The 25393-nt window shown below is 44.5% G+C and overlaps 2 protein-coding genes across 4 annotated transcripts in view; one reads left to right on the plus strand and one right to left on the minus strand.

Annotated features, from left to right (window-relative positions):
* Positions 1-1011: 1011 nt before the first annotated feature.
* snx27a (sorting nexin 27a) lies at positions 1012-8492 on the plus strand. Its single transcript, XM_058046950.1, has 13 exons — positions 1012-1502; positions 3183-3408; positions 3853-4045; positions 4164-4228; positions 4485-4589; positions 4951-5029; positions 5115-5278; positions 5499-5588; positions 5790-5939; positions 6971-7099; positions 7246-7305; positions 7440-7488; positions 8111-8492. Exons 1-13 carry the CDS (start codon positions 1192-1194, stop codon positions 8179-8181), a joined length of 1692 nt encoding a protein of 563 aa, XP_057902933.1. The 5' UTR covers positions 1012-1191; the 3' UTR covers positions 8182-8492.
* Positions 8493-12512: 4020 nt separating this feature from the next.
* chrna11 (cholinergic receptor, nicotinic, alpha 11) overlaps positions 12513-25393 on the minus strand; it is a 30640-nt gene continuing 17759 nt past the window's right edge. Inside the window, exons 8-12 of one of the 3 annotated variants that reach the window (XM_058046947.1) lie at positions 23210-23377; positions 22935-23129; positions 19599-19685; positions 15935-16044; positions 12513-14919 (exon numbers count right to left, since the gene is read on the minus strand). In XM_058046947.1, the coding sequence (XP_057902930.1) occupies positions 14230-14919; positions 15935-16044; positions 19599-19685; positions 22935-23129; positions 23210-23377 (1250 nt within the window). In that variant the 3' untranslated portion in view covers positions 12513-14229. The remainder of the gene's footprint in view (positions 14920-15934; positions 16045-19598; positions 19686-22934; positions 23130-23209; positions 23378-25393) is intronic. The other 2 variants (XM_058046948.1, XM_058046949.1) reach the window with 2 other exon arrangements.

The following is a 25393-nucleotide window of genomic DNA, read 5'->3' on the forward strand; positions in this document are numbered from 1 at the left end:
ATATTTTGGTCATTTTAAGCATTCCCACGTCCTCTGTGGTGAACATGAGGACTTACTAGAAGTCAGACGTTACATGAATCTTTAATTAGTGATACCACAGATGGACTGCGTGTTGTGTTTGTCCACACAGGCGGTAACGGTTGGTAAAAACAATAACAAGGTGTCTTCTCACAATAGTCTGCACAAACTGGGGCTTTTCTGTGCATCTTTGTATCTTTGCCCTGAGTGTCCCAATTCTCTCCCGCGCTTTAAAAGAAGACAAGTGCACGTTAGATGAACTGGAAGCTATTAAATTGCCCCGAAGCTGCAACAGTGAATGTCTGTGAGTGTCAGCCAGTGGAGACAGACTGGTGACCCGACCCACTTTGACCCAGTGTCACAACTGCTAAATAGTGACACGCAATAAAGCATGGGCACCCCCAACCCCACTCTCTTGTATCATAACATAATGCTATCTTTTAGATTATTATGATTAATTACATCTGTTTTGAAGAAAGAAGAGACTGTTTTCTTATTATCATGTTCAATGTTAATATAACTGTAAAACTTCAATATAAATAGCAGCACAAAGAGCGATAAACTGATTTGCAGTGTAAATAAATTATTTTTTATTTCAAAAAATAATATTTTTTTATATTCAAATTGTCCCCAAATGACTTTGCATACAAACAATAAACATCTTGTCTGACAAAAAATATTTTGACATTGTTTACAGAAGACAAGTATATTTTTTAAATAAATAACTGTTACTAATATTTATTATTGAAATATTTACAGATCACACTAAAAAGCAGTTGTGCCCCCTTGTGGCTGGGAGCCGCATACATGATGACGTCAGCTTCCAGTAGGGAAAAACGCCAACAACAAAAAAACTAATTATTGATAAACAAATTATGAATTCATCACATACACAATAGTGATAATGTGAAAGCTTCACTATACGGAGGGCATTTATTCCATAATTAATGAAATAGTATAACCATGGCTCCCAAAGGACTAGCGTTAGTGACGCCCCCGGGAGGTCACGTAGCGTGTCGCGTCTCCTGACGCCGTCGATGGGCGGGTCATCAACAACAGCTTCGCTGTGTGGAGGTAGTGTAGTAACGTTGCAGGCACGGAGCTGGAGTGTTGTTTTCAATTAGCCCCAAGACACCAGCACCGACCGGAGGGCAGCAGGGCCTTGTGGATAAGATGGCGGATGTAGGGAGCGATGAAACGCGGTCGGCTCTCCCTTCGGCATCCCATAACGGCCCTGCGGTCGCCTTGTCTCCGGGCACCGCGGGCCTCAGCCCGACTACGGTGACGTCCGGTCCGCGGGTGGTGCGGATTGTCAAGTCCGAGTCCGGCTACGGTTTCAACGTCCGCGGCCAGGTTAGCGAGGGAGGGCAGCTGCGAAGCATCAACGGGGAACTGTACGCTCCTCTCCAGCATGTCAGCGCCGTTCTGCCCGGAGGGGCTGCGGACCGAGCGGGCATAGCGAAGGGTGACCGGATCCTGGAGGTGTAAGTCGGCTATTTGCTCACCTAACACCAGCTAGTTAGCTAACAGCGCTAGGCACCGCGGTTAAACTGTTGCTTCAAACCCATGCATGTGCTTATTATCCAATGTATGCTCCACTTGTCAATGGCGTTATAACATATATTGACTATCAAATAAAACGTGTATAAAGTGATGTAATTAAAGCTTGCGGCTACGTTTATTTGAACGTTGACCAGCTTATATAAGTTGACTACAGGCTATGCATGTTGATTAGCTGTAGCTGCTTAGCTAGCCAGGTAGCTAACGTCACGTCGAGCTAACCTGATTGTTAATTCTTGCCCAACAAATGCGATGACGGGATTTGAACCTGTTGGTAGTTTATTATTGATGTTGTCTTTAAGACAATGGGCCGCATTGTTGTCTCTCGTTCATCTTGGTCGTGTGAGAGTGAGCAGTTGTGTTCTGTCACTGTTACCGTCTGACAGATTAGCTAAACACTTATGGTCTGTCTTGTGTGTGTGTGTGTGTATTTTTTAACTGGAGTGGTAAGTGATGAACAGTTTTAAACTACAAAAGGAACATTACCATTAGCTACACCTCCTGCTAGTCTAATGGCATTCACTGCGAGGGCTCTGCTTTTTATGTGAAGATATTTTATAGCATGTTTACTATTACACAGTGGTGAGGAACTGCAGTCGGGTCCAAATACTGTCAAACTACGGTATTATGTGCATGTAAACGGGATTGTGAAAGGTGTCTTGGCTTTTGGCAAGCCAACCTGTAAACCTGGGTGGCCAGAAAAAGCTAAAATTAGAACCAAGGGGAACTGAAAACAAGTGTGGTTTCTTTGCAAAGCCATCAAAATGCTGTTTTGGTTTCTAAAGTGTATTGTTGGTCATTTTTGACGCCGGGCGTCATGTGACTGACATCCAGCTTTGCAAGTTTTCACAATCGAGTCAGTTTTAGTGAAATGTGTTGCAAAGTCAATGGGTCAGCATTTGACTTGGTGTACTGTAATATCCCCTTTTTTTGGCTGTAGATGTGATCCATTTGCTATCATTTGGGCCCTTTTTTGGGGGGCAGATAGTATTGTTGATCTAAATGCCCTTACATGCTAAAAAGATCTGCTCTGTGTCAGGAAAGGTGTTGGCTACAACTTTCCTGTATTATGAAATTTTATTTATCATTTGGGCCTTTAAAGTAATCGCAGTTTACTTTTCAAGGTTCTCTGATGTTTACGTAGCTTGATTGAGTCAGTCTGTGTGATTGGCTTTTAAATGAACATTTTTTTTTTTTTTACCATGGTGGACGATAAGAGGAGCTGATAACATCTTAGCTTGGGTTACGTTCCACCAAACATCACTTGTCAGCAAGCAAGGCAGCTCTCTGTCTGAGGACAAAATGATGGGATTAAAGCAGTGTGAAGATCAGCATCTATACCCCTCGTATTGAATTTGTCCAGCCTTGAATAAATGACATGAATTGGCTTGTCCACACTGCTCGGCCGCCCCGCTGTTCCTCATAGGAAGATTACCAGAGACACCCGATGCCGCTGCCATCTGGCCTCGGCAAAGCCAACAAAGCAGGTGTATAACACCATGAAAAGAAAAGAAAGCGAAACCTACAAGCTTGTCATGGAAGACAGCACACTGGATTCCTACTACATTTGTAGCGTTAACATTAAACATCTGTCTTTGCTGTAGCAACGGGGTGAGCGTGGAGGGCGCCACCCACAAGCAGGTGGTGGATCTGATCCGTGCCGGGGAGAAGGAGCTCGTCTTGGCGGTGCTATCGGTGCCGCCGCAGGAAGCCGACGGTCTGGAGGGAGGCGAGGACGTCCAGCCCAACTACGACTATAGCGACAAGCAGGCCGTGCCCATCTCCATCCCCACGTACAAACACGTCGAGCAGCACTCCGAGAGGTTTGTGGTGAGTGTCGAGTTCAATGCGCCTGCAAGAAAGGGGAAATTAAAGGTCCGTATTATGCACAGTGAACGTTCCAATGGTGTTACGACAGTCATTGGTGTACCTCGAGCCTGTTTATGAGCACCGAAATAGGAAAAAGATGTGCACTTGTTTCCTCGATTTTGAAGTTTTGTGTTTTCATGAAAAAAACAACCATCTTACTCATGGATAAGAAACCACACAGTTCTGACACACTCCTGGTGGGCTTTGCTACACATCTTAAAAAGTGGGGTTTTACTGATGCAAGTACAACACGCTTTGGGTTCGTCCCATTCATGTTTTGGCAGAAAAGTCAGTGTCCGCCAATCAAAGGAGAGGTGTGTCTAGCTCCACCCTCCGCAGGCGTACTCCACTGAACCCTACCTCTGGAAACAACAACCATTAATTTCAGTGTGTCTTGGGTGACAGGTATACAACGTGTACATGTCGGGCAGACAGCTGTGCTCCAAGCGCTACCGGGAATTCGCCATCCTCCACCAGAACCTGAAGCGGGAGTTTTCCAACTTCAACTTCCCCAAGCTCCCCGGGAAGTGGCCCTTCTCGCTGTCCGAGCAGCAGCTGGACGCTCGGCGCAGAGGACTGGAGGAGTACCTGGAGAGAGGTAAACACCGAGCCTCTCATTAGCTGTGCACTGTAAATCTCTCACGTGCACAGTGACATTTAGCTAGCCTGTGTTGATTCCATTCACTTTGACCTCCTCTCTTTGTGTGCACGTCCAGTGTGTTCTGTCCGCGTGATCGGCGAGAGCGACATCATGCAGGAGTTTCTCTCTGAATCGGATGAGGTACGCATGCAAAATCATGCAAAACCGTGCCCGTGAAGTACACTGGAATTGTAATTGCCCCCCCCACCCCCGTCTGAGTGTTTGAAGAGATGGCCTCACCTTTTTTTTAAAGAGGCTCTAACGCGAGGATTAACACGTCTCACCGCCCTTATTATCACTTGCTTGTTTTGATCATTCAGCATGTCATCTGGTTAATCCACTCTAAAGATGAGTCCAGGTACGCAATCTACACTCACGCTGACGTCTCACTGTGCAGAATTACAACGGCGTGACGGATGTGGAGCTGCGGGTGGCGCTGCCAGACAAAACCACCATCTCCGTTAGAGTGCGCAAGAACAGCACCACAGATCAAGTTTATCAGGTCAGGATGCTGCTCGCTTCCTGCGTCTGCACCAGACACCAGACACATCGCTGTTGCTTTATGTGCCGTATCTCACACAAGTCTGTCGCGTTTCAGCACTTATTCTCAAAGGACAGTAATACAAATGAAACTTGGATATGCTCTCTTGTAAGTAGCTTGTATAGCGATACGGATTTACTGGCCATTGAAGATGACTCGATGAGCAGCCATTATTGTTTGTGTAAATAGCAGGCAACACAATCATTTTTTCCTGCCTACAGTCAAGTTCTGCGATTCATTGATGGGAAACTGGGAAACACTAATGTTTATGTGGAAAATGCAATAACGATGTGACTTTTTGGAACCTTTGCTCTACCTGCAGGCGTTGGTAGTGAAGGTGGGGATGGACAGTATTATGGCCAGCTACTTTGCCCTGTTTGAAGTCATCAACCACTCATTTGGTACGCTCCTTTTTAGAAGACCACAGTCACCCGTGCGGTTACTTCATGGCATTTTCACTTTATGTTCATCTGATATCTCTTTCAGTGCGGAAGCTGGCGCCTAACGAGTTCCCACACAAGCTTTACGTGCAGAACTACACGTCGGCCGTACCGGGCACTTGCCTGGCGCTCCGCAAATGGCTCTTCAGCTTCCAGGAGGAGGAGTTGCTCCGAGACAACCCGCTGGCTCTGCACTACTGCTTTCACCAGGTAAGCGTTGCTGGTTGTAGCTCCTCCAGCTTTAGATGATTCGTGGTCAGTATGGATGCACAACATATGAACAAGACTGACCCTGTAATGACATAGCAAGCCTTCTCTCATTTTCTCCCGATTAAATTGCCTGAGTCGGTCTTTTATCTTAGTTTATTGACCTCAAACGGTGTCTCTCCATGCCAATCTCCCCCCCCCCCATTCCTCTACTGCTGACTAGGCGCTGGATGATGTGAAGAAGGGATTCATAAAAACAGAGGACAAATCCTACCAGCTGCAGAAGCTGGCAGAGCAGCGCAAGATGGCCACGGTCAGTCCCACAGACCCGTCTTTGTTCGGGGAGGAGACTGGGGAGGGATGCGCTCTTTTTGCTACTGCACATACTAAGCCGTTACTGCAATGTCCCAAAAGATGAACAGAAACGCCCTCTGTGTTTAGAAATGGAGATGGAGCCGTGGTGTAGCGGGTCAGTGTTTTGTTCTAACTGTGTGCGCCTCTTCCAACGGGTTAGTACCTGAGCCAGCTGCGCTCCTGCGAGGGCTACAACGAGGTGGTTTTCCCCCACTGCTCGTGCGACTCCAGGAGGAAGGGCCACGTCATCACGGCCATCAGCATCCATCACTTCAAGCTGCACGCTTGCACCGAGGACGGCACGCTGGAGGTGAGTGTGTGCTCACGTACGAAAATTGGGAATGACAGAATGCCGCTCAATATTGTGTCGGTACAGTAGATCCACGCATTTATGAGGGGGGGCAAGCAATAAACTTGGGTCTTTGATAGCAACACAGCATTTCTACAGACTAATATTTTGCATCCGGTCGAGTGGTTAGCACGCAGACCTCACAGCTAGGAGACCAGGGTTCAATTCCACCCTCGGCCATCTCTGTGTGGAGTTTGCATGTTCTCCCCGTGCATGCGTGGGTTTTCTCCGGGTACTCCGGTTTCCTCCCACATTCCATAAACATGCTAGGTTAATTGGCCACTCCAAATTGTCCATAGAATGTGAGTGTGAATGGTTGAATGGTTAATAAATCAATACTGATCAAAGTTACTTAATATTTGTCAAATCAAAAGACAATTGCTACATATCACTTCTACCAAAACCTGATTGAGTCTAATTGGGACCTACTTCCTGGTTCAGCACCAGTGGCGTCATTAGGCCTATTATACGCCAAAAGCAGGCTAATAAGCAAGCCAATAAGCAGGCTAATACTAGCCTAGTAGTAGTAGTAGTAGTAGTAGTAATAATCAGAAGAAGAATAATGATGATAGTAATAATAATAGGCTAATGAATAATATAATAATGATTATGATATAATTGATCACTGTCCAGTGGACAGAATGGTTGCAGAGCTTGAGCAGCGGTTTAGCAGTGTAGATTGTGTGTACTTGTGTAAATTTAATGGTGGCCTAAAATAATTGAGTATCTCTACTAAATCTGTCCAAAAGTGGGAAAGTTATATCCCGCTTCTTGTTCCTTATTTGTTTTTTTTTGGATTTTTAAAATTTTTGGGTGTTTGAATGGGTGTTTGTCTATATGTGCCCTGTGATTGGCTGGCCACCAGTCCAGGGTGTACCCCGCCTCTCGCCCGAAGACAGCTGGGATAGGCTCCAGCACCCTCGTGAGGAAAAAGCGGTAGAAAATGAATGAATATTTAGCATCCGTGCTAAGCTACCCTCCTGCCTTCTCAGAACCAGGTGATCGCGTTTGAGTGGGGGGAAATGCAGCGCTGGGACACGGACGAGGAGGGCATGGCCTTCTGCTTCGAGTACGCCCGAGGAGAGAAGAAGCCACGCTGGGTCAAGATTTTCACTCCATATGTAAGCCAACCAAGTTGGAATAATGTTAGATAAATGAATACAATCTTTGGCTATTAATGTCTAGAATGGGGGCAGGTTGGGGGGGGCGGCTCTGAAAACAAAAGCATTTGCTGAGGACTTTTTCTTTTGTTCTTTTTTTTTGCCAGTTCAACTACATGCATGAGTGCTTTGAGCGAGTCTTCTGCGAGCTGAAGTGGAGGAAGCAGGTAGGGACCACTCCTTTCCTCTTTTGTTCAGCAGGGGGAGGGGGGCAGCACATGAGGCTTATTATTATTATTAGCCTTATCTTTGCAGTGTGTCTGAGTGGGGACCTTTTTCTTGATGCATTTTTCTTTACCAGGTGGAGGACGAGGCTTCCGATAAAGACAACAAAAACTGCAGCAACAACGGTAAGAAGCAAGCACAAGCAGAAGGGAAGAGGGGTGACGTCTGTCTGATGATTAATGCCCACATTCTTGTCTGACACAGCCTGAAAGGACAAGGGTAGGGAAGAGTTGTTTTTATCTCCATTTTGCTGGAATGTAAAAATAGATAGGACAGGACGACGTCATGCTCGCTGACGCTACATTTCAGCAGCCTTGCAAAGGTTGCATCCAAATCTTCCGTTCCGACACCAATGCAGCGTAGTCTCTCAGGTAGTCACAACGCTTTCTCAGACGAGAGTGCCGACACGCGATGGGCCGCCAGCGAGCCCCGCCTTAGAGCAAAGTCGAAGCTGTTTATTGTCACGCGGGACCTCGTGAGACCAGCAGCAGCACGTGTACGTCCATGTGTACGTCCATGTGTACGTACATGTGTGTACAGCCATCCGGCACAAGGAGGAGGCACACAAATCTAAACTAAAGGAGATAGCTGTGGACGTCTCGGACCTGCCAGGACGCTACGTCAGAGGATGAGTTCAGGTGTAGTCAAGGCCAGCTAGGCGGGACCATGCAAGGATGGCGCAGCATCGTGCATCACGTGACGCCGTCCGTTCAGAACCTCCCTTGACCCGTCTGTCTGTCGTTGCAGAGTATCTGCCGCCTCTGGAGACTCAGCAGAAGGGATGGCGCCACCTAGGGGGGGAGATTGCCACTTCCTAAAAAAAGGAAGAAAAAAAAAAACGAACTGTTTTTGAACTAGAACTGATCACCTCGCATCGTCACACCCACACCCCCCGAGAACATGCCCCTCCATTGACCACACCGGGACTCGAGGGACACAAGGACGCGGGTCACGCTCCCCCCTCCCCCTGAAAAGCTCAAACTTGGATGGATCCCTTTTGGGGAATTTGGAATAGTCTGACATGAAAACAAAACCCAGGGATACACGCCTAGGCGAGCCATGAAGGGAAAGTGGGCTAACATTTCATCCAGCAGGTCTCCATAGTGTGTCTGTGATATGCTTCCCCCCCATACACGCGGCCCGCGGCCCGCAGCGTGAACACCACACCACGCTCATGCAGCATGCTAGACCCAGGAATGGGACCGGCGAGACGTGCTCACCTTCGAGCTCGCAGAACTGAGATGGAGCCGGGGGGGAAGGCATAAATGGCAGGGAAGTGTGGGCGCGGGGAGAAAAATGACACTACCTTTTCACGGGTCGAGAAATGCAACATTGATGCTGGACATGAAGACAGACGTCATGTTTTCTATTTGTGGGCTTTTTTGTTGTTTTTTTTGTCCGAAAACACAGGTGACACAAAATGTAAACTCACTGTTCTAATTGTGTGTATGTTTAACAAGCCTTTTTCTGATCAAATATAGATTAATATAAGAGCTATAATAAGTGATTAACATGAATTTGCAACCCGGAGGCGTTCAGTATCTCCATTTATCGCATCATCTTTCAGTCGGAATCCTATTATTGCCGGTAAGACATGACAGATTATCAGATTTGCATAATTACAAAAGTTTAGGGATGGGAATAACTGCTGTTCTCTAAGTGGACAGCAGAGGGAAGCAGATTACTGTGGGGTTTGTTGGGAGTGTGTGTGTTTTTGTGTGTGTGTGTGTGTGTGTGTGTGTGTGTGAGAGAGATAGAGATCCCTTGGGCTGTGTAGCTCAGCCAGCGAAGTATCCCTCCTCTGCAGATGGTCCATTAACCATGTCGGGAGGCGTGTGTGTCCAACCTAGCAGCACTGCAGCCAGCTGTCTGCCTCATATGTAACAGTATTAGCTGTGGGGGGTTCACATTAATTACATTTTTTTTTCTTTTTTACATCGTGAACTACCCTGAATGCATTGGAGTCAGAGTGCTGAATGTTTATTAATTATTGATTGAACCTGAAGGTAATGATCCGGTATGTTTATTTCATTTCTACTGACTATAAGAATGCAGGTTCAACCACTTGAACGCACATCTGAGTTAAGACATGTTGCGTGATTGTGCACGTCTGGTGTAAGAGATAGGAAACGGTTTTGTTTTGCACGGTTGTCTGGTTATTTAGTATTTTTGCGACAGTAAAGGATTAGGTTGTGTCAGTCATTTGCAGACGCTAAGCGGCGGCTCCTGTTACTTAGCGGTCTGTAATCGCATGTTTGAGCTGGATAGAAAGAGGGCGCGCTTCGCTTTTTGGACTCGGTCCTGATATAGTGGTGGTTATTCACTCAACTGCAGAGAGTACCGGGCTTTTTCGAGGAGGACGTTCTTACAGGCTCATCGGTTCAAATACATTTTTAGGACTAAATCAACTACAGTAAACCTTGGATATATCGGATTCAATTGTTCCCACTGGTTTTGTCCGATATAAGCGAAATCCGTAATATGCGTATACCGGAAAATGTCCGTTTTACGCATATATCGGATTTATATCCGGTATATGAGTAAATCGGATTTTATCCGTTATAAAAAGGCACTTCCTTGACTATGTTTCCAATGTACCTGGACGCGCAGGCAACGCTGCAAACGCTGCAAATGACGTCGTGTAGCGGCCTGTCACGATTCGGCGAATCGGAGCGCCACGATGCGGCCATCCGATATATGCAAGGGAAATTTAATGGAAATGCATTGGAACGGGACTGGAGATTTTGTCCGAAATAGGCGAAATCCGTTATAAAAAATCCGATATATGCAATGAATTTTTATTGGAAATGCATTACAGAAAAATCGGTTCTTTTTTATCTGTCCATTGTGAGCGAATTTCCGATATATCCGAGGTTTACTGTATAACCATTTCATGTTCTAAAATGAGTATGAATAAATACCCATCTATTGTGGAATAATTCATGGACTGAGTTGGAGTCCATGTTGAAATCCTCAGCAGCTTTTGCTTTCTCTTTGAAATGCCACTGTAAACAGCTTTACAGATGCCACTGTTTGGTCCAAGCGGTATATTTTCTAGCACCTTCCTCCTCAGGTGGGTGTCCCATCATCATAGCCCTGGGATACGGTTGCCGTGGCAGCACCATGCCAGCTCGACACGCCTCTGTCTCATTGTCAATTGTCATTGTCGGCGGGCTAAATCTGCGCCACATTAGTGAAGTGGAAGCGGTGTCCTCTTGCGTGCGTGCGTGTCAATGTCCGCCATCAGTGAGGTGAATGTCACTGTGTTGTTTGTCGGAAGCCGAGCGATGACAGGAATGTTAAAGAGCATGCGCCAGCCGTGTTTTGATATTGTCTGTTAAGAGAACGGAAGAACATGAGTTTTGCTATCCATCCTAGCGTTAGCGGTGTGGTTAGAATTCATATCCAGCTTAGCAGCGCGGTCCTGTCTGTTCAGTGTGTCACCATCAGGTTTGTCGCCAAGGCGACTGGACTTCTTTTGTTAAGCACTGACGTCTGGCGCGCCTCTCGCGTCACTCTTGTTTATTTGTTTCTAATTTCTCCACCTTGTCTTGAAACGCAGGGCCTCTCCGCCGCCAACTGTCATCAACGCACCTGTATATAGTATTGTTTGGAAAAAAAGGAAAAAAAATCTAATGCACTCACGTTCGTCTGACCTTTTTATTTATTTGAGCTGAATTAGGAGAGCGAGCGATGCACACGATGACTAAACGCTGCCTAAAAAGCATGGATGAGGACCTGACATGGCCGCATAGGCTACAAGGTTGTTTTTATCTTTAAAAAAAAAAAAAAAAAAGGTTTACTAACCAGTCAAACTTAAAGATGGAAAATGTAGAGTAATAAATTGTAACAAAATTTTAAATAAAGTTATATATTGGAGATGACGCTGGTGATGTTTGTGATGTTTACATTTTTTATTTGTTATTGTTTATATAACTATACTATAACTCCTGTTCTGTACTTAGCAGCCACGTGATGCTGCTATGTCGCTATGTCTTTCCTTTCCGGGTCTATGGTCGTCATCATATTTCTTTTTTTCTTTTTTTTTACCATCAGCGGTCCTCCTACTGTGGTGCCATCACCACAAAAAAAAGCCAAATAAAAAGCAAGTTTGTTGAGTTTTAGATGCTAACTGAGCTGAAGGCTCACAAGCCTGCTTGTTCAGCCTTAGAGGCTGGAATGGACTTCCAGGAGGTTAAGTGGTGTCTGTGGTCTGAACCAGGGCCGCTCCTCCTCAGGTGACCATGTGCCCCCCCCCCCATGGCCCTACATATGCATTGCATGGGGGTTAATTAAGCCTAACGACGCGTCACGTGGCCGGGCTTCCCAGGGTGGAGCGAGTGTCCATCAAGGGTCTGGATCATCTCTCTCCTTTTCCACCATCCCGCTCCGCTTCTTGTCAGCTCTATCGACCGACGCTGAGCAGATCCGTGGTAATTAAAAGTAATTGATCGGCCGCCCAGATGCAAGATTCAATCATGTAGTGCTGCACACCGGAGGTGCACACGTGTGTTACCCTGAATGCAGCGTGGCGTCTGAAGGGCTCGTTCTCACCACGGACAAAGGTGGAATGGATTTGGTGAGTATCTGGATAAAGGTACCTTGGAGCTCATGTTGTGTTCATGTGTGTTTTATTTATTTCCATGTTGTCTTGATAATGTGTGTTTTGCATCTTCCAGGTTTTGTGTGTCTTCAAGGAGGTCTGAAACACACACACACACGCCCTCCTCTTTTTATTCCATATGAGTGAACACCATAACTCTGCCTGTCCTCACTTTGCTGACGTTGCATCCCCCCCCCCCCCCGAAGAGCGAGGCCCCCGTCCAAGCTAAGAATACAACTCATGACACACTGACATAGTGACACACACCTCGGTCGCTGTGTGAAATTGTCATTTTCTGTTTATTCCTCCTTGTGTGTATATTGTCATGATGGAGTGCCCCGACCTTTCCTATGATGGTCCACGGCAGCCTCCTCCCCCGTCCTCCCCCGTCCCCCATAAATCACAAAGATTACCCATCCCGTATTTCGCCACCGACCTCTTTTACTCATCCCATTCTCCCTCCGCCACGTCTCTCCCTTCCTGAACGACCATCAATTAAGGCTATGTCAGCGCTTTCCTTTCCCTTCCTCCCCCCCCCCTCCCTCCCTCCTCCGTTTTTTGGGCAGCAGGTCATTGAAGGTAGAAAGACAGAACACTTTTAATACCAGGAAGAGGAATGTTGTGGGAAACAGGTGGAATGCAGTGAAGAGATATTAAAGACACACCCAGGAACTGCGGGATCTTGCCCCCCCCCCAAAAACTTCCGATCTAATACAAAAGCTTCATGGTTCAGGACCATGGAGGACACCTGTAGTATTATTATTATTATTATTAGATGGCTTGGATGCTATGAAGTACACAACTTCATTAGGATTGACAATAAGTGAATTTGTATCGGTCTGAAATGGTTTGTATGGCACATCACTGGTTTCCACCACTGAAAAAATCCCAATGTTAAGTCATAATTATGAGAGAAAAAGTCACGATTATGAAATAAATAAATACTTATGAGAGGTTTGTATCATACTTTTTTTTTTCTATTACTTTTTTAACTCTGCTGCACGGCGGACGAGTGGTTAGCGCACAGACCTCACAGCTAGGAGACCAGGGTTCAATTCCACCCTCGGCCATCTCAGTGTGGAGTTTGCATGTTCTCCCCGTGCATGCGTGGGTTTTCTCCGGGTACTCCGGTTTCCTCCCACATCCCAAAAACATGCTAGGTTAATTGGCCACTCCAAATTGTCCATAGGTATGAATGTGAGTGTGAATGGTTGTTTGTCTATATGTGCCCTGTGATTGGCTGGCCACCAGTCCAGGGTGTACACCACCTCTTGCCCCAAGACAGCTGGGATAGGCTCCAGCACCCCCGGTACCCTCGTGAGGATAAGTGGTAGAAAATGAATGAATGAATGACTTTTTAAATTCATAATTTCCAATTTTTATATCGCAATTCTGACTTTTACCTTGTAACTTCAACTTCCTGTCTCATAAATATGCCTTATCTCCCAATTTCGACTTTTTAATCTCGTAATTGTGACTTAGCATCGGGATGTTTTTGTTCTTGCGGTGGCTGACGCAGGCGTCCACAGAGCTTATTAGGTTATTTGGATTATTTTTTATCCAGCCTCTCTCCGTCTCTGAAGATCTCCATTAGGCACAAATTAGCAAAGGGGCATTGTGCCACGAGCAGGAAATCTTTATGCTATTGATTTTGTTGCTCGTGTTCATTGACGAGCGAGGGAGAGAGAGCAAATGAAAAGGAGCGCTAGCCCCGCTTCCTTTTGTGGGATCCTGCCGCTTGAATGACACACTTTTGCTGGCATTGAATAAGATGTTGCTCCTCCGTATTGATTGTGTAGCTTTGCTGCTGATCCGAGATCTGCCTCTCACTGCGTCTCGCAGCTTCAATTCATTTTGGATATGTGCTAACTACGGGATAATAAGACCTTCGTCCCGAGTCATCTTTTCAAAGCCGATTAGCCTCACATTAAAGACGATGGCAGGACTTTTCAGTTTGACGACCATCAGACGCGTTATTGAATAATAGATGAGCACCTTCGTCTTCTTTAGCTTCCCTCCTCTGCATGTCCTTGTCTTCTTCTCCTCCCATCTTCACTAGAGTCTTTCCATCCTGGCTTTTTTCCCCCACCAAGTTCCCAGGTGAGAACTTTCTTCCTGGAGGTTGTCCCTGCCTTGGAGTTTGGATTGACATTTCATCACACATCAGAAAGCTCGTCTCACCAAATCCACATTTTCTCGCCGCCTTCAATCCACAGGAGAATGCGTCTCTCTGGGTCCGAGCCCGCTTGCTGCTTTGAAGCGTTCAGATGAAGTCCTTGGAAACCGCGTCCACAAAGTTGGGCGCCGACATGAGGATGGAGATGGTGCATATGATGTTGAAGACGCTGAACGCCACCAAGCACAGGCGGTCGATGACGGCGCCCGCAAACTTCCACTGGTCGGCCACGCACTCCGCCTCGTCCTGCTCCCTGAAGCGGTCAGCCAAGTAGCGCACCTCCTCCAGGATGGCCTGAAGCAGGGGGTCCCCGTGACCCGGGGCCTGGCACAAGCCGCCCACCCCGCCTCCAAACCCCCCACCGCTGGAGACTGTGCTGGGGCATCCTACAGCGTCCAAGTTGGGGCTAGGGGAGCTGCATAGGTGGGGCGGCAGGTGCGGAGGCGGACTCCGGGGTCCTGCGGGGATGTTGTTACTCCTCTGGGGGGCGTCGGCGAGCACCGAGGGCTCCTCCATCGGCTGGAAGCCCATGTAAAGGAGGTTTCCGTTGTTGGCGCTGGTTTGGAGGTGCGGGTGCGCCGCGTGGAGGGGGGCGAGGTTCTGAGGGTGCAGCTGGTGCAGGGTGGGGTCGGCGTGGTTGGGGATGCTGCCGCTGTGGGAGCCTGAGGAACAGCGGCGTAGGTGGGGGGCGCAGGGGGGCCTCTCGGGTTTCTCCGCCTCACCGGGGCGCTTCATTCGCAGGAACCACGCCACCCACTGGAGCAGCACCAGCTTCACCTGTGGACACAGAACACAGCAGCCCTTGAAAGGATCCATTCGTCCGACCGTATAGTATAGTATAGTATAGTATAGTAAGTAGTTAAGTATAGTATAGTAAGTAGTTAAGTATAGTATAGTAAGTAGTTAAGTATAGTATAGTATAGTAAGCAGTTAAGTATAGTATAGTATAGTAAGCAGTTAAGTATAGTATAGTATAGTAAGTAGTTAAGTATAGTATAGTATAGTAAGTAGTTAAGTATAGTATAGTATAGTAAGTAGTTAAGTATAGTATAGTATAGTAAGTAGTTAAGTATAGTATAGTATAGTAAGTAGTTTAGTATAGTATAGTATAGTAAGTAGTTTAGTATAGTACAGTATAGTAAGTAGTTAAGTATAGTATAGTAAGTAGTTTAGTATAGTACAGTATAGTAAGTAGTTTAGTATAGTACAGTATAGTAAGTAGTTTAGTATAGTATAGTAAGTAGTTAAGTATAGTACAGTAAGTAGTTAAGTATAGTATAGTACAGTATAGTAGTTTAGTATAGTACAGTAAGTAGTTTAGTATAGTACAGTAAGTAGTTTAGTATAGTACAGTATAGTAAGTAGTTAAGTATAGTTAAGTATAGTAAGTAGTTAAGTATAGTACGGCCAGCTACTGGACACGAGAATTCAATGTGTGTGTAGGGGGCGTTGCGCAAACCACGACTCTTGTTGTCCGGGCTAGTTAGCTTCCTCTGTGGTAGTAGTAGTAGTAGTAGTAAGCGTGACGACTGAATCGCCATCGGTAACATTCTCCAAACTCATCCCGAACCACCAGTTGAGAATCCCTGCTCTAAAAGTATGTAAAAACATGTTCACTTCGTCTAGTTGTTGATGGACACACGTCCCGATACTTTTGGTGAGAGGAAAAGTATAAAAACGCGTTGCAGTGAGTCTTCCACCCACTTGAAACAGCAGCATGACAGGCGTGATGAGTCACTGCAGAGGCAAAGAGAGCACCTGGAGCATCTAAATATACTTGCTAACGCCTCACCCATTTGGGCATGTTTCCTCCATTGGGGTCGTGATGATGGTACTGCAGCACCACCACCGTGGCGATGACCGACATGCCAACGATGATCATTATACTGGCAAAGTACTGACCTGTACAGGGAGGAAACATACAACACATTAGCACATTAGCACTTTTCTTTGTGTCACCTTTATATGCACGCCCATCGTTTTTAGGCTGTAAAGGAAGTAATTAAGTGTCACATTGCTGCAGTGTATTCCATAAAACTATGAATGAAGGTGAAATACAGCCAGAGGCCGTATAAAACATACAAATATGTCACCGGAGACCAGTATAATTCCAACATACTTAAATCCTTGCAGCAATCAGCTGAAAACAGAACATAAAACCCAAAGCGATGAGCTAGCATGAGAATGCTATATACGGAACATTCTAGCACAGGGGTCTCAAACTCGCGGCTATGATATGAAAGTTTAATGTTAGTGCTACCCGCCCGAGTTTGATATGGATGCTGTACGGTATCATGTCCGCCCCTCCACGGCCTACTTCTACTTTTATGTTGACCTTTTCCAGCGGGACAGGTCTCTGAGGCACATTCTTTCCCTAGCACTGTCATGATGGGGGCGGAGTCTTTTGTCGTCATCTCCTCCTCTGTGGCATAAAGTCGTCCAGGCGTCCTCCAGGTCTACCTTGTCCCTACTAGCAAGTGCCTAATTGATCGCCAACTGGAAAGGCAACGGCCTATTATTTGGGAGTAACCTTGACTGGGATTTGAACCCCGGTACCCTGCACCATGAACCCGCCGTGCTACCAGTGGAGTTAGCCAGCTGGCAAACAGCTACGATGTTATAACGGAGGTGATGAGTACAATAGGTGCTGGACCTGGAGAAATAGTAAAATGACCATCAATTACACTTGTCCTGACCAGGTATTGAACCCCGGTCCCCTGCACCATGAACCCTCAGTGCTACCAGTTGAGCTAGCCAGTTGATGATGATGTATAATCAGTCCTACTTTCGGACATGATTTATAGTCAGTCCTACTTTCGGACATGATGTATAGTAAGGCATTTTTGTAGACATGATGTATAGTAAGGCATTTTTTTCAGACACGATGTATAGTAAAGCCTTCTTTCGGACATGATGTATAGTAAGGCATTCTTTTGGACATTATGTATAGTAAGGCCTGTTTTTCGGACATGATGTATAGTAACGCATTCTTTTTGGAAATGATGTAAAGTAAGGTATTTTTTTCGGACACGATGTATAGTAAGGCATTTTTGTAGACATGATGTATAGTACATTTTTTTCGGACATGATGTATAGTAACGCATTCTTTTCGGACATGATGTAAAGTAAGGATTTTTTTCGGACATAATGTATAGTAAGGCATTTTTGTAGACATGATGTATAGTAAGGCATTTTTTTTGGACATGATGCATAGTAACGCATTCTTTTCGGACATGATGTATAGTAAGTCCTTTATTTCGGACATGATGTACAGTAACGCATTCTTTCGGACATGATGCATAGTAAGGCATTTTTTTCGGACATTATGTATAGCAGGGGTCTAAAACTTGCGTCCCGTGGGCAGCGAGTTTGAGGCCCCCGCCTTAATATGAACGTTAATGTTAGTGCAGCCCGCCCGAGTTAGATATGGATGCTGTATGGCAGAGGTAGGGAACCTATGGCTTGGGAGCCAGGTAGGGCTCTTTTGATGACTGTATCTGGCTCTCAAGCGTTTCTTACCACAATAAAAATGTATTTTTGCTAACATTTTAAAGTAAACATCACAGAAATGACTGTTAAAAATAATCAACAACTTTCTTATGCATTTTAATCCGTCCATCTCTTTTCTACTGCAATACGGCCAACCATATCTATCTTTCCTGATGATATTTTCCAGGTCAAACACCAAAACTCGATTATTAGCAGCAGAAGTTGCATTAATGGCAGCAAGTATTTTATTTATTATTGGACACTGCGCTGCTCACGAAAGTGTGCTGGCCACACCCAATTGGCGTGGGGTAGTGTGCCTGGTCTACGTAATTAGAGCCCATTATATCATCTAAAACTGTTGGTCTTACATAAAAATGCACACATTTTATTGCATTCAATGTTTAAAAAAATGTATATGGCTCTCACAGATACACATTTTAAAATATCTGGCCTTCATGGCTCTCTTAGCCAAAAAGGTTCCCGACCCCTGCTGTATGGTATCATGTACCCAGAAATGACAGCCTAAAGCTGTCTGCACACTGGACACAATTGACGCGATTTTGTCCCGCCCGTACACGAGCGCCAGGATTTCCAGGCAGGAAACCAACTCCAGGCATTTATTTCAGCTGCTAAGTGCCTGTCCACCTGTCTCTGGTGAGTATAGCGGTGTTTGTTGTGTCCAAATCAATAAATAAGTTTGCTGTCAATGCGCTGTGTGGTCCAACAACAACTCCAACATTGTATTAGCAGCAGACGCTACAGGCTTATGACGCTGGGTACAAATGATTGGCAGGAAATGATTTGGAATGAAACTGTAAATACAAGTCACAAGATAAAGCAGCTCATCAAACATGTGGTTAAAGTTACGACGCTGCTCCCAGATGGAACTGAGTACGATGCTAACTTGCTAATTGGGTCAAATGATTAGGTTTCATTAATGTTCATGTTAAAAGTTAAATAACTTAATACTGTTCATGTGGTTTCTTTGCTGTGTCATTATTATTGTTGTATTTATTTATTACTGATTTATTGATTTTCTTTATTGTTGATTTATTTTTATCATCTTATCTTGTGTAGAAAAATAAAAATGAAGATATTTGAGAACAGTGGAATGTTTTATCAGAGCTTTTCTTGTGGCAAACCAGAACCAAAGCACTGAAAAAGTGGAGCATATAACTGAGCATACAACTATTGAAGACACTTTTTAAATTCTGTTTTTAATAAATGCGTTTTTGTTTTGTTTTTTAACCTGATGCGGCCCAGCCTCACCCAGACCCTGGCTCCAGTGGCCCCCAGGTAAATTGAATTTGAGACCCCAGTTCTAGCAGGACAGTGGGATGTACCATTAATGGGAAGCCATCAACATCCTGTCAGAATTGACTATGACCTTTCCTTTTTATGTAACATAATTCTGAAAGATGGATTACAATGGAGGTGGTTTGACCCTGTGACCGGTCGATTCCCCAAAATATGGGACACATGGATTAAAGGAAAAAAAGTTTTATGATGGTGAAAGTGAGATGCACATCATATACTTGCATGGTCATCAAGAATGTCCAAATACAATGTCAAACTAATTAATTAAGCGACCAACTGCATATGGAAGATATTTTTTTATCATACACATGGGCAAACGGCGCTCTTATTTTGAAGGATGGTCACGGAAGTGTGTTCCGTGTGTGTGTGGAGAATGTGTATTTAGGGCTGAGACTAGCTTCGTTCAAAACTAAATCTGCGACAACACGTCGCACGTCGCCATCGGGAACTATTAAACCTTCCTTACATTGTTCAATGTTTATGATTTTGGGCCACGATTGATCGGTCTGCCGAGTAAATACTTCCACGCACGAACGCTAGCTTTTCATTCATCTTATACATCCGCTTCATATATCAACTCGGCGTGTTTACATTTATTGTTTATACCGGTAGAAGTCAACGCTAGTGTTCATCATGGAGAGAAACCCTACCTATTAGCGGGACAGAGTCCGACGTGGCCGGCATGATCTCCGCCACCAGCAGCATAAACACAGTCAGCGAAAGCAAGACGGTGATCCCTAAAAGACATAAAGGTACAGAAACACACATGAGTCTTCCCGCCTGGTGAGCGAGGCATGTTTTGATAAACGGCTACGGCTCATACGCTAAATTGCTTTTTGACATAGTGTAATGCTTTTGGAGAGCGGCAAAGGCGGCCATTTATTTTGTCATCTCCCGCGCACACACCATTTAAAAAAAAGTGCTTGGCTAGCATAAACATCCTGATGAAAAGATGTTCCAGTCAACAAGCAGCCGGATGAAATGAAGGCCTTTTCATTAATGAGCCCACACGGGATAAAGCACGGCATCCATTCAACAAACAAGCCAACAATTATTCTTTTTTTTAAGGCTTTTTCATCTGAAAAGGTGCCCTTGCCGACTCCTTTGTCAAGCCGGTGACAGTCTGCTCCTGGTGGGCGGGGCCTAATCAATTCACTAGCCTTAATAACATCAATAGGCCCATTGGCTGTGCGTGGGAAGCACACTAAAGCAGCATTTACAACATATAGGCACTCACATATGGACTAAAATACACTTATATAACCTGTCTCTTCATTATTAGTTGTTTCTAATCAAAAATAAAAAGCTTTAATGACTATCATTACTGTCTATAATAATATACTGTAGTAATACTGCCATTAGCTGGCCACCAGTACACCGCCTCTCGCCCAAAGACAGCTGGGATAGGCTCCAGCATACCCGCCACCAGGGGCGTCACTCGGTTCTGAGGACGGGAGGGCTTAGCCCCCTGGAGATGCACAGGATATGAATGAATGTAGTAGACATTCAAAAAAATCCAAAAACCAAATAAGGAACAAGAAGCGGGATATAACTTTCCCACTTTTGGACAGATTTAGTAGAGATACTCAATTGTTTTAGGCCACCATTACATTTACACAAGTACACACAATCTACACTGCTAAACCGCTGCTCAAGCTCTGCAACCATTCTGTCCACTGGACAGTGATCAATTATATCATAATCATTATTATATTGTTCATTAGCCTATTATTATTACTATCATCATTCTTCTTCTTCTGATTATTACTACTACTACTAGTTGTACTCGTAGGCTAGTACTAGCCTACTTATTGCTTGCTTATTAGCCTGCTTTTGCCCTATTATATGATATTTGTCAGATTTTTTTGGTAAAAAATTTGAAATCAATAAAAAAAATTGAAAGATAAAGTAAAATAAAAAGCTTTAATGACTATCATTTATATTTATAATAATTTATTGTGAATTATTATTACTACTACTAGAAGTAGTAGTAGTGATAGTAGTATACTAGTAGTAGTAGTAGGCTAAATGTCTGCTTTTTCCCTATTATATGAAATTTGTCAGATGATTATTTTTGTACAAAATGTAAAATCATTAAAAAATTCAATAAAAAATATCAAATTATTTAGGGCTCAAGCCCCCATAAAATAAAATGAAATAAAATAAAAAGCTTTAATGACTATCATTACTATTTATAATAATTTATTATTATTTATTATTACTAGTAGTAGTAGGCTAGTATTAGCCTGCTTATTGGCTTGCTTATTAGCCTGCTTTTTTATAGGAAATTTGTCAGAGATTTTTTTGGTAAAAATTTTTTTTAAATCATTAAAAAATAATTTAAAAATAAATAAATTAAAAATAAAAAAAAAATCAATAAAAAATATAAAATTATTTAGGGGGGCTGAAGCCTATAATATATAAAATATAATATATAAAAATAGGCCTAACCCTAGTGAGGATAAGCGGTATAGAAAAGGGATGGATGGATACTATACTAATATATTTTAAAGCAGAAAAAATCCAACTAAAAAATCAATCAATCTTTATGATTTGGTCGTATTAAAAAAAGCCATTCATGTTTATCAGAGGCCTCAGAAAAGTGTGTAATATGGTATGATTGTAGAAAAATAGCATGGCTGTATGCTAACTGTGTTTGTATGCCCAGCAAAGTGCTTTGAAGACATAATTGCCTTCATTTAAACGCCATGAATAAGTCATCCATTACACGCTGCGTTCAAGTGCTGCTTGTCTAATAAGTTGGATTTTTAAAAAGTCACTCAATTATTCATCTAATCCCGTTTCTGTCATCTGAACAACTTCAAACGTGTCGCACTCGCAGCCTCTTGGAATCGGGCTCCCGCTTTTCCCTCCTCCCTCACCTTGCCTCCTTTCCTCGCCTTGCACACTCCCTCCTTAATCTCCTCTCCCTTTTTCATCCCCCTCTTCTCCATTTCCTGTGACTGCCTTCATTTCAGTCTCCTGTTTGAGACTTTTAGGCTGATATAACAGCACGTTGGCACCACAGGAGGGTGGGCGAGAGAGAGAGCGAGTGAGTGTCCCAGTTGGAGATTTTGTGTGCACACCAAAAAATATCTTGTTGCTGACTCTGTAAGTTATCTGCAGTTTTTTTTTGTGAAAGTGTGGGAGGTTGTGTCTCCGCTTGCATGTGTGCAGAGCTCCAGCATCCAGGATTTAGTCTGAAGTTGGGGAAAAAGTGGAATATATTCCAATGCACCCTTTTCTTGCAATGTGAGCGTCACGGCGCCTGGGTTGCTATATTTCCTCAAAGCTATTTAGGTTCAAAGTGTGGAGCCCAAACCTCCGCCAGTCAGGATCTGGATAATCACCTTAAAATGGCTCAGAATTGGTGTGCTGGAGCCTATCCCAGCTGTCTTCGGGCGAGAGGCGGGGTATATCTTGGATTGGTGGGCAGCCAATCACAGTGCACATATAGACAAACAACCATTCACACTCACATTCATACCTATGGACAATTTGGAGTCGCCAATTAACCTAGCATGTTTTTGGAATGTGGGAGGAAACCGGAGTACCCGGAGAAAACCCACGCATGCACGGGGAGAACATGCAAACTCCACACAGAGATGGCCGAGGGTCTCCTAGCTGTGAAGCCTGCGCGCTAACCACTCAATCGCTGTGCAGCCCTTAATTGATAGTTCATTCATTCATTCATTTTCTACCGCTTTTCCTCACGAGGGTCGCAAGGGGGGGGGGGGCTGGAGCCTATCCCAGTTGTCTTCGGGTGAGACTGGTGGCCAGCCAATCACAGGGCACATATAGACAAACAACCATTCACACTCACATTCATACCTATGGACAATTTGGAGTCGCCAATTAACCTAGCATGTTTTTGGAATGTGGGAGGAATGTGGGAAGAGTGAGGAATCTTGTTCGTCTTCAGTTTTCTACTTAATCTATCCATCCAATATCTATGTATCTGATCAAACATATCTATATTTGCTTACCCAGTGAAATCTTCTCCCCAGAGTCGGCAGGTAGCACGAAGATGAGTAAGGTCATAGAAGAGAGGAGCATACAGGGGATGAGCAGGTTGAGGGCGTAGTAGAGCGTTCTCCGTCGTATGGTTACGATGAAAGTCACATCCGGGTATGGCTCCTTGCAACAGTCGTAGAAAACCTCGTTCCTGGTGCCGGGCACTCCTGGAAGTGAATGAAAGGTGAGGAAAAGCCTCACTGAGGAACTAGAGTATACTATGTCTGGATCTTCTTGACAAGCTCACCTATGAGGTCCCACTCCCCGTTGGCCATGTAGCCCGACACGTCGGCATCGTTCATCTGGAGGTCGAGCAGCCAGCCGTCGTACGTCCACGAGCCGAATTTGAGCACGCATTTCTGGATGTCGAAGGGGAACCAGCGCACGTCAACGTTGCAGGTGCTCATGAAGATGCCTGCAGAGATGTCGAATTGGGGATCAATCTTGATCGGCTTTGATGCTCATTAGAGTGAAGAACCCTTAACATCCTGTTCGACCAATGAATGACTGAATGGAGATAATTGGAGATAAAAATGTCATCCAATACTTCTCTACAAGAGAGGAGAAATATGATCTCAGGGAAGAAGTACATTTGAAACACTATGCTAGGACTACGTTATGCTAGCCATAGCATTTCAGTATGTGGAATCAAACTATGGAATGGATTGAGTAAGGACCTCAAACAATGCACAACAATGAGCCAATTCAAGACACAATACAAGCAGTTGATGTTTGCTAAATACAAGGATGAAGAGTCTTGAACCAGTCATGATGTGCTATATATATCACTATATTGACACTTACTATGGTACACATTATGGCATTGGATGCTCACATCACCTCCTAATTCGGTACGTGACAAAAATTAAATTACAGACTTCCTCTAAATTAAATTAAATTAAATTAAATTAAATTAAATTAAATTAAATTAAATTAAATTAAATTAAATTAAATTAAATTAAATTAAATTAAATTAAATTAATCGGTACAAGGTGCATTATTTAAAAAAAAAACCTTAAACTGTATTATGGAAAGCAGGAAGTGAACAAATGTAACAGTTACTGATTGTAAAAGTACTAGATGGAGGGGTAGGATTTAATAAGCTTTGCTTCTTCCTACTCCTTTTGGACATGTGGAACTGTGAACTGATTATGGGATGCACTCAATTGTAATCTGATGCATGTTCAAATGAAATTAAACCATCACCATTACAATTACCATTACAATTACCATTACCATAAATGTTGTTACAATAAATCGCATAATGAGGTCTGGGAAGACTCTGTGGTTTGGCGTTTCTACTGACGTCACTGCAACCCAGACTGTAGATTACCTCCAGTCGGTAAATATGGACCTATGTTTACGGAAGTCCTCGGGAGCGCTTGGGAGCATGACCAATGACAGCGGGAGGCGGGGAATTCATGGGAAACCTGCTGGAAGTCTGTATAGGAATCCTTCTATACAGGTTATATTGTGTAGCTGCTTGTCCACAACTCATTGTAGGTCCCCTTTAAATGGGACTTGCATCTCATTACATTTTGCAGGGGTGCACCGAATCTCTGCCTGCCAGCATATTTCTGGCAAGTCAGGAAGAAGATATCCATCTTTAGTAACCTTGAGGCAAGACTCCCAAACAACACTCATTGGCCATGCAAGCACAGCTCCCCGAATAAAGCTCCATCATTCTAAAAAGCCTCTTTTTCCCCCGCCGTGGCATTTGGAGTCCCGCCGTCGGGATGAAGGTGTGTGCTTGCAAATGTCACCTGATTTAGATTACAGCTTGCATGAAATTACAACTTTTGAACCAAGAGGTTGTCCAAGAAAAGAGAAAAGATGCACGCTCTTTGCAGACTTGTTGCTTTAGGAACGGACGATGCTGAAAAAAAAAAAAAAAACACGACTATGGCACAGCGTTCCCACCACCTTTTTATTTCCATCAGCTCCTCTCTCCTCTAATTGGCCCTGATCCTAATCACAGCAGCCAGAAGCTGTATTTACACACAGCAGCAGCAGCCTATTAATAAACATGGCGGAGAACTGATAGCCTTCTCTGCCTGCAATGCACAAGTTTTACTTCAACACCGCCATGCCGCAAAAAAAAAAAAAACCCTCCTAGGGAGCGATTGTCAGTGCGCTCTAATCCGCCACGCAAAGACACGACGCTTTAAAATCGCAGGACGTCAGCTCTGTGGAGTTCAGACAGGAAGTGGATGAAGGGCTATTTATAGGTGTTACTCTCAGTCACGGCAATGTAAACAGTGACGCTCTTTTTTTATGGCCATGAAATATTAACCTTGGTGTGTACAAGCTGAGGGAGGGCGGTTGGGGGGGGGGGGGGCATGCGGGGAATGCTGAATGACACTCACTGACACCGCATCCCTCGCTGGGAAGATGAGCGATGGAGTGATGGGGATGGAGAGGAAGAAGGAAG

The sequence above is a fragment of the Doryrhamphus excisus genome, chromosome 14, assembly GCF_030265055.1.
Source record: "Doryrhamphus excisus isolate RoL2022-K1 chromosome 14, RoL_Dexc_1.0, whole genome shotgun sequence".
Classification (NCBI taxonomy): domain Eukaryota; kingdom Metazoa; phylum Chordata; class Actinopteri; order Syngnathiformes; family Syngnathidae; genus Doryrhamphus; species Doryrhamphus excisus.

What these genes read in the sequence shown, in the direction of transcription:
- snx27a (XM_058046950.1), top strand. Translation starts at nt 1,192, where the DNA reads ATGGCGGATGTAGGGAGCGATGAAACGCGGTCGGCTCTCCCTTCGGCA. An exon ending in CCGAGGACGGCACGCTGGAG is followed by an intron (nt 5,940 to 6,970) that starts GTGAGTGTGTGC and finishes CTGCCTTCTCAG; the next exon opens with AACCAGGTGATCGCGTTTGA. An exon ending in AGCTGAAGTGGAGGAAGCAG is followed by an intron (nt 7,306 to 7,439) that starts GTAGGGACCACT and finishes TTTCTTTACCAG; the next exon opens with GTGGAGGACGAGGCTTCCGA.